Source organism: Nicotiana sylvestris, chromosome 2 (assembly GCF_000393655.2).
Source record: "Nicotiana sylvestris chromosome 2, ASM39365v2, whole genome shotgun sequence".
NCBI lineage: Eukaryota > Viridiplantae > Streptophyta > Magnoliopsida > Solanales > Solanaceae > Nicotiana > Nicotiana sylvestris.
The window spans coordinates 201,611,621-201,620,705 of NC_091058.1; the positions used below are offsets into that span (position 1 = coordinate 201,611,621).

General features: G+C 33.0%; 1 protein-coding gene across 1 annotated transcript; it reads left to right on the top strand.

Annotated features, from left to right (window-relative positions):
- Positions 1-434: 434 nt before the first annotated feature.
- LOC104221289 (transcription factor MYB48-like) lies at positions 435-2,329 on the top strand. The gene is made up of 3 exons (XM_009772319.2): positions 435-658; positions 760-889; positions 1,404-2,329. Exons 1-3 carry the CDS (start codon positions 544-546, stop codon positions 1,915-1,917), a joined length of 759 nt encoding a protein of 252 aa, XP_009770621.1. The 5' UTR covers positions 435-543; the 3' UTR covers positions 1,918-2,329.
- Positions 2,330-9,085: the final 6,756 nt, after the last annotated feature.

The window sequence follows — 9,085 nt, forward strand, 5'->3', positions numbered from 1 at the left end:
GAATAGCAAAATGTGATGGGATGATTGAGATTAATTTCTACGACCTTAATCAGATATAGATGGAGCATAATATTCATACACTTCTGATATCAAACATAAATATGTGTGAAAAAGCCCTAAATTTCGACAAATTATATTTAAATCTAATCCCGTAATTTCAAAAGCACAAATGAGTTTATTGCTAATAAGAATCTTAAATTGAGTTAATCAAGTTTAAATGTTAGATCACCCTCTCTTACGTGACGGAAAACTTTTATGTAGAGAGTGTTTTATTCCATTAGCTAGTGGGATTACTCGGTACAAATCTGGATTAGTCGAGTCATTGAAGTTCAGAAAAAAAAAATATCTTAAAGAAAAGGGAAACATAAAACCCCATCCTCACATCCGTTGGTGTCAAACATGTCAAGCCAATTATTTCAAGTATAAATATCACTCATTAGCACAATCCTATGCACCAACTAATTAGGTGAATCAGAAAAAGGTAAAGCTAGAGAGTCCATAGTACTTCAAAAGAGGGAGAAGCAAGCAGAAAAAGAGCAAAAAATGGCGCAAGAGGAAGCAAGAAAAGGTCCATGGAGTGAACAAGAAGATCTTCAACTAGCATTTTATGTGAACTTATTTGGAGATCGACGATGGGATTTCTTGGCCAAAGTTTCAGGTTTTTAAAGGTTGGAGGGAGACTCATATAATAGGTAATCTTATTTAGGACATGAAATCCTTTTTTTTTGGAGCAATTTCTAACCCTAATATCTTTATTAGGTTTGAAAAGAACAGGAAAGAGTTGCAGGTTACGTTGGGTAAATTACTTGCATCCTGGTCTTAAACGTGGCAAGATGACTCCTCAAGAAGAACGCCTTATTCTTGAACTCCACTCCAAATGGGGAAATAGGTTTGAGTACTTTTCAACTTCTTCCCTAATATGCAACATCAAACAACAACAACAGTCCAGTAAAATTTTCACTAATGGAATCTGGATAGGATAGAATGTCCGCTTCCTAATATGATGAATTTTAATACAACGACAAATTCAGAACTTAAATGTTGTTGATTCCGAGTTAAATGATGATCGAGTGAGTTTTAAAATATGTGTTTGATTCAGACTACAATTATTTTTCAAACATATAAATATGAATCTATTAGAACTATCAAAATCCGCTATAAGGGGCACGAATAGTGTAACAAAAAATTCTTTTATACAATTACTGAAAAAAAATCCTTTATATATATATTAAAAAATTTTAAACCTCTTTAAGGTAAGGGAAGCTTAAAGGTGATTCAAAAATTGTATTCTTGAACTTTTTTGAATTCCTTATTAGAATATTTGGTTCCGTTCGTTATTAAATCTTATTATGCATTATTGTTTTGAGTTACCATATAATTTTAATTTCTTGATCGTGTGTCAGATGGTCAAGAATTGCAAGGAAATTACCAGGGAGAACTGACAATGAAATCAAGAATTATTGGAGAACTCATATGAGGAAGAAGGCTCAAGATGACAGGAAAAATAAGGCTTCTATTTCTCCATCTTCATCTTTCTCCAACTGTTCATCTTATTTCTCTTCCAACAGTCCTGACGTGGAATTTATGCCCATTACCGAAAATAACGAAAGAAACTTCTACGATACTGGTGGATTGTTGGGCGTGCATGAACAAATTAGCTTGCAAAATGCAGGGAAAAAGAAAGTTGGTGATCAAGAGAAAGGGAAAAGCATGAAGGTGTACTCTATGGATGAAATATGGAAAGATATTGAATTATTATCAGAAGAAAATGACACAAAAAATAAACCAATTTTGCCATCAACTATGTGGGAATATTGCCCAGATAGCACTCTATGGATGACTGACGAAGAAGAAACTAAGATGTTTCCTCAGTTTTATTGCTTGGATAACCAGGATAACACATTTTTTATCGGCTAACAAGGGGTTATTCATTTGAGAATTTAAGTTAAACATGCTGACAGTGGAAAGAACTTTTTACGGTATCAATTCAATTTAACCAATTATAGCAGGTTATGATATCAGGTCTAATATGAAGAATTATCCTATTATTGTAGGTTAAGTTGACCCGATAGTGTAAAAAGAATATATACACTGTCAGTGCCTAAAACTTAGACTCTTTATTAGAAGGTAATTTATTTTAAAGTTGGTGTAGGATTTGTGAGAAAAGTTTAGCTCTAACTTTGTAAACAGAAATATTGGTAAAATTCCTGTCAGTCCCTAAATAAGAAGGTAGTCTGTATTATGATCGGCAGTGTTTGTAACTCAGATGTTGTATCATCTGATACTTAGTTATATAATTAATAATGAGAATCATATGTCTATTTCTGTTTGACTATTCTTCATTATGTGAGTTACAACTACCTAAAAGTTAGTATGTAGCTTTCTTTATAATTAAGAAGTTATTTTCTTCAAAGAAAATGATCTAGCTAGATAAAGAGGGAAAAATCACGAAGCCTACAAAACTGTGAAAATTTTAAAGAGTATAAGTCTTATGTACTCACATTATAAAAATATTTAAATAATTAATTTACTTATAAGGTAATTACGGGTGAATTTCGATAATAAATATTACTACTTAATTACTTGGTAAAAATGATAACTAATATATCTACTATCACGATTATATTTCTAAAAAAAAAAAGAATTTTTACGCTAACATTACTTAAATCTAATTGTATAGCATAAGCTTCAACTATTCTGCAAGCTTATTAGTTAGGAGCTTTGCCAATGAGAGAAGTTTCATCTTTCAAATGTTTCTAATCATGGGCGGATCGCTAGAGCTTAAGTTTTTGGGTCAGGCTGAGTCCAATAGTTTTGATATAGATGTCGTATTTGTCTTTAGAAATTCGTTGAATATACATATACATATAATTAATTTAGTATTTAGTTATTTAGATGGAGAAATTTCGAACCCATAAATTTTAAATCTTGACTTTTTAATAAGTTGCAAGAGCTTGATATTGTTATATGTAAGTTAACATAAAAGTTGCAACTTGAAAACCACGATTGGATCATCAAAAAGAAGCCCAGTCCCCAGAAAACGATCTCCATTAATGAAAAATATTCTCAAATCAAGATAAATACAAAATCTTGTGCAGCACCCAAATATTTATTTCTCTATAATATAGTGACTCGAAAAAGGGAATAGTCCCTAAAAAACACGTAGCTGCCCTTACCGCACAATTATTCATAAAAAATCTGAAATAAAGTTTTTTGTTTCAGTTAGTGGATGGAGAAACTTTGTAATACTTGTCAACTTTTTCAAAATGATAAGTATCTATGAAGTGTCGCATTAGAAGTGGTGGACCCAACATTTTAGGGGCATGAATACTTATAACCTTAAACGTAGAGTTATTAATAATCATAATGTTGTATTTAACTGTAAATATAAGTTAGGAGACTTACGGGGTTTTAAAGCGGATGAGTGTCACGATTCCGTCTCAACGATTGCGTCTGAAATTCTCTTTCGGAATCGTAATAACACATAACATTTCATTTGCTAGGCAAGTTAACATTAGAGGATCTTTAAGCTAATTTTGATCAATTTCAATATGTAAAATCAATTAAGCCGAAATAAAACAAAAAACTGATTGTGGAATAACATAACAACCAATAATATTTAGTACAATCCGGATCTGGAATCACAATTTACGAGCTTCTAGAATTTATACAAACAGAGTGTGAAATAAGTACAACTGTCTCGAATGAAAAGAGCAGTAAATAAGGGGAAATGGAAGGGGACTTCAAGGTTTACAGATGCCAGCAGATCTACCTCGAGTGTCCAAAAGCAGTTCCAAGCTGAAACGCCTCACGGACAGTTGGGACCAGTACCAAAATTTGCACAAGAAGTGCAGGATGTAGTATGAGCAACCGATCAAATGTACTCTATAAGTGTCAAGCCTAACCTCGACGAGGTAGTGACGAGGCTATGACAGGACACCCACGTAAATAACCTATGCCAGATAACAATATACGTACAAGATAATAACAAATAAAGGCTAAACATGTACTATTGGGAGGGGACATGCGAAATGGGTACAAGATACGATAAATACAGCAGGAAATGATAACCACAACATTCAATATGCCTTTAACCACTAAAATGAATGAACACAACGAATAAAATTGCACGGCATCGCCTTTCGTGCTTTTACTCTCACTTTCATCATAAATTAATAGATACGGCACGGCATCATCCTTCGTGCATTAACTCTCAAAATATGGCACGACATCACCCTTCGTGCATTAACTCTCACAATATGGAATGACATCACTCTTCGTGCATTAACACTCAAATATGGCACGGCATTACCCTTCGTGCATTAACACTCTCCCTTACCAGATAACAATGAACATATAATAACAGGGAGATAGAATGAACGAGAACAAGTCTTACGTCAAACGGTCCCACAACACCAACCTCAATTTCAGAAACAATACTCAATTATAATAGATAGTCCATAAGCGCGGGAAAACCCATCAATTGAGTAATTAACTAGTCTAAGCATGGATATCATGATCAAGGAAATCAATAAATTACGAGAAACAAGTCTCACCCGCATGCTTTAACCCAACAACAACGCATAAGTACTCGTCACCTCACATACGTTGTACCCAACATTTAATCAAGTAGCAAATAGGCAAACAAGTCCTAATTCCTCAAGTAAAGGTTAACCACGACATTAACCTCACTCCAAAGATCAACTCAAAGCTCAACCATAGCTTTGCCTTTCAAACAAGTCTCCGAACCAACCAAATCTAGCAAATTACCAACCAAACGATTCAAAATAAGCCTTAGGAACTACCCACAAATCACTACTAGAAAACTGCAAATTTCCCACATATATATTTTACGTGGGAAATGAAAAAGTTTTCTTTTACTTTTTTTTTTCCACAGACTATACGTGGGAACTAGTTGGCGCAAAAAAGCACATAATTTGTTTCCCACCGAATCAGTGGGAATGTCATTAAAAATAAATTTACTACCTAGTGAAATAGTGGGAACCTAAAATAAAAAATAATTTTAATATTCCCACTGATGTAGTAAGAAGCTCAAAATTTTGAACTGTTGTATTTGGTCCAAAAACTCGCGAGCTTAAAATTATTTCACCAAAAAAATTGAATTTATAAAAGACAATTCCCACAAATTTTTCCAGTGAATCAGTGGGAAAGTATTTTCTATTACATTAGGTATACCCTGTTTTTCTTCTCTTTTTCAATCTCATTCTTCTTTTTCTCTCTATTCTCTTGGCAGACCGATTTTCCTCCATTTTCAGAAATAAGAGATTTCACTAAGCTCATGCAAAATCGGTAAGATCCCCCCCTCTCGCTCGCTCCCTCCCTCCCCCCCTTTCTTTCTCCCTTTTCTGATTTTACCCTAAATGCCTAGAAATCTAGAGTTCCTTTATGCCTGAAAATCTAGAGAGGAAAGTGCAAATCATCCCATTATATAGTAATAAATATTTGTAATCTTTTCCAATTGATGTAGTTTATGTTTGGTTGTTAGATTTTATTTCTAGTTGCTCTTTTGATACGGACTAAAGGTTTTCGAAATTTTTTAGTTTTGAGTTGGTGGATGGATTATTGATGATCTTTTTGAGTTCCCTCAACTGGAACGAGGAAATCAGATCTTTGATTGAAACTTCTTAGCTTTAGGAGATTCTCTTTACTTCTTGCTGACAATTTCCAACTAGTATCATGTCATTGTCTCAATATGAGAATGATATAGACAGTGACTTTACCTTATTCTGCCAAAATAAGTCATTAGTGTTGTCACACCTCCTTTTTCCGACCCCGCGAAGGGCGTAGGGAGTTTTTTCCAATTAAAGGACAGTCGAAACGGGATTTATTTCTTTATTTCAGAGTCGCCACTTGGGAGATTTAGGGTGTCCCAAGTCACCTATTTTAATCCCGAACCGAGGAAAAATGACTCTGTATTACAGTCCGCGAACCAGAAATCCGGATAAGGAATTCTGTTAACCCGGGAGAAGGTGTTAGGCATTCCCGAGTTCCGTGGTTCTAGCACGGTCGCTCAACTGTTATATTTGGCTTGATTATCTGATTTTATACAAATATGGACTCATGTGCAAGTTTTATCTTTTTACCGCTTTCATTATTATATTTTTTAAAGAATGTGAACATCGTTTAAAAACATGTCTTTGGATTGGGTCACATAAAATGCATCCACGATCCGGAACGTATTTTTATTCAATGTTTTGGGATTTGGATTTGGGTCGCATAAATGCATACCCGTGTTTAAGAATGTATTATTATTATATCGCGCCTAAAGCAATTAGCGATTTATTACTTTGGGGTAGGGCCGTGAAATTTGCTAAAACGACTCCTCCTTAATTCTAAGCAATTAAATGTACATTTATTGAGGGCCCCGCAATCTATACATTTTATTAAGCGAGGCTCATCTCATTTATTTTCCTAAATGGATAAATCTTAAAGCGACTACATTTTGCTATTTAAAATTAGTCTCTAAAATGAATAAAGAAAATCCTAATTAATTACGTTTTTTTTATTATTATTATTTAAGAAAACATGACACGCTAATTGCTTGATTCATACAAATATTGATGAAAAAGGGATTTTATTCTTAATTTCGAAAATTATAAATTAAATAAAAATTCAACAACTAATATTCAAAATAAACAAATATAGCTAGATTAAAACTTAGCATTGTTATTTTTTTAAAAAATATTATTGAGATTAATTATTCACAATCATTTGAAACTAAATTTAACCATAATTACTAAAGCTTATTAGAAAGTTTATTAGACTTAAACGTTCTTCTAATCTTGCTTAAGCTCAAGTCATGCCTTAATGCCTAATTTACGATGTTTAATTTAAATTCGTGTCTTAGCTAAATTTAGCTACTTGTTCATGATCAACCTATAATCTTGAAGCCTTCATAACTAGTGAATTAACCTATTTTGCCGAACCGATTTATTACAGACTAACTTATGATATTATTTTCTTATTCCAATTATTATTTAGTAATTCATGAAATAGCTTAAATACAATCAACAAAAGGAACAAAGAAAAAAAACGAAATTAAAACTTCAAATTTTCATTCTTCATATGTATTCACGCTTCATATTTCGGATTACAATAACCAGCTTTTCAGTTGTGTACCTGATATTGGAAGCAAAAGAAAATGAATATGAGAATCAGCAGCAGCAGTAAAATCAGTACAACACAGCAACAATAGCCCAGCAACAGTAACAAACCAGTGGAGTAGTAATCCAAAAAAAAACAAAATCTTCCAGCTTTGATGAAACAACAATTAATTCTGATTTCAAACAACAAAAGAAAGCAGAATATTTTTTTTTAGTTTTTATTTTTATTTTTTGAAAGCTTAAATATTTTTCGGAATTTTCTATCTCTTAAATGTTCAGCCCTTTTCTCTCTCTTATTTTCAGATTTGTTTCTCTCTCTCGTATCTGTGTATTTTTTCTCTATCTCCCTCTTTTTAGTCTCATTTCAAGACTTCTTATAACCCATCTCATAAAATCTTCCCATTAATTAAAATCAACCCATTTTCTCTACCAAACCCATTATCTTCCCACTCATTCCCATTACATTAAATAAACATATCACACCACCCCATTATATTTTGTCCCCCATGCTTTATTTAAAATAATGCAAGATTCCCCTTTAATTTAAATCTTGTCCCCCCTTTATATTAAATAATCATATCACAACCCACCCCATTTCATTTTGTCCCCCATGCTTCAAATAAACAATTTCAAAATGTACAATTCCTAAACTACCCCTTCCGACCTTACTGAAATTACCAAACTACCCCTGAACGTATTACAAATTTACCAAACTACCCATCAGCTATAACACATCAATTAATCAAACTTAACCAAAATATAGACAATATGATCAATTTCTAACAATGTTCAAACAACAATATGAACACGGATGAACATCATAACAACAATATCACATGAACATGATTTTAACAACATTTCAACAACAAATCACATGAACACAAATTGAACAACCAAGAACAACTAAAATTTGATTGAACAATATTTTAGCAACAAACAATCCTATTTTCGGATTCAACAACAACAACAAACAAAGTATGAAGATTTCTAAATTCAATCATATTGAACTTAAAATCAACTCTAACAACATTACAACAAACAATTCTTATATTAAACTTTAAACAAGATTATGAGAACAATTCAAGCAATAATCATAAATGGTAAACAAGAAATCAAACTATACAAAATTCGGATTCAAGATCATCCAAACAAAGTATGAACATGAATGAATCTATTTTAAGACAACAAACATGACGGATTAAACGATTAAAACAATATATTCCTTTAATACAACTAAATTCTTTAAACAAATAACAAGATCGACGAAGAAACAATTATGAACTTAAACTTGAACTTAACAATATTAACAATTTCTAACAATACATAAACACATGAAACAAATTGAAGAAATAGTTGATTAAATTTCAATTTGAATCTAACAAACATCAAACTAACAAATACTTACTTAAACAATAATACAAACATGAAATAAACATGAAAACAACTAATTAAACTTCTATTTTGAAATCTGAAAATTAATTTAACGAAACATATGAACAAACTAAAATTATTTCAACTACGGACAAACAAAACAAACATTGAATCATTTATCGATTTTGAATCCGAAAAACAACGAACAACAAAAAAATATGGACGAAATTTGAAAACATAAACCAACTAACCGATTCGAAACAACGACGAATAAACGAAGAAGATGGAGAGGAAGGAGCAGCAGTCCGCAGCTGGGGACGACTGGACGTCGAGCAGCTGCTCGACGAGGAGGAAAGCTATGGCGGACAACAGTAGCTCGGGGGATTGCCGGACTGGTTTGGGTGGCGTTCGCGTGGGTTCGACGGGCAGTAGCAGCTGTTCGTCGAGGAGAAGGAAGGTGGTCGACGCAGCAAGCAGAAAACTCGAGCTTGAAGCATCGTTAATGGCAACCATGGCAGCAGCAGTCCGCAACACGTTTGGACTGGAAGATGAAGCATCTCGATGAAGCTTTGGTCGCTTAGGTTCTTGAG

What these genes read in the sequence shown, in the direction of transcription:
- LOC104221289 (XM_009772319.2), top strand. Translation starts at nt 544, where the DNA reads ATGGCGCAAGAGGAAGCAAGAAAAGGTCCATGGAGTGAACAAGAAGAT. An exon ending in TTTCTTGGCCAAAGTTTCAG is followed by an intron (nt 659 to 759) that starts GTTTTTAAAGGT and finishes TATCTTTATTAG; the next exon opens with GTTTGAAAAGAACAGGAAAG. An exon ending in CACTCCAAATGGGGAAATAG is followed by an intron (nt 890 to 1,403) that starts GTTTGAGTACTT and finishes ATCGTGTGTCAG; the next exon opens with ATGGTCAAGAATTGCAAGGA.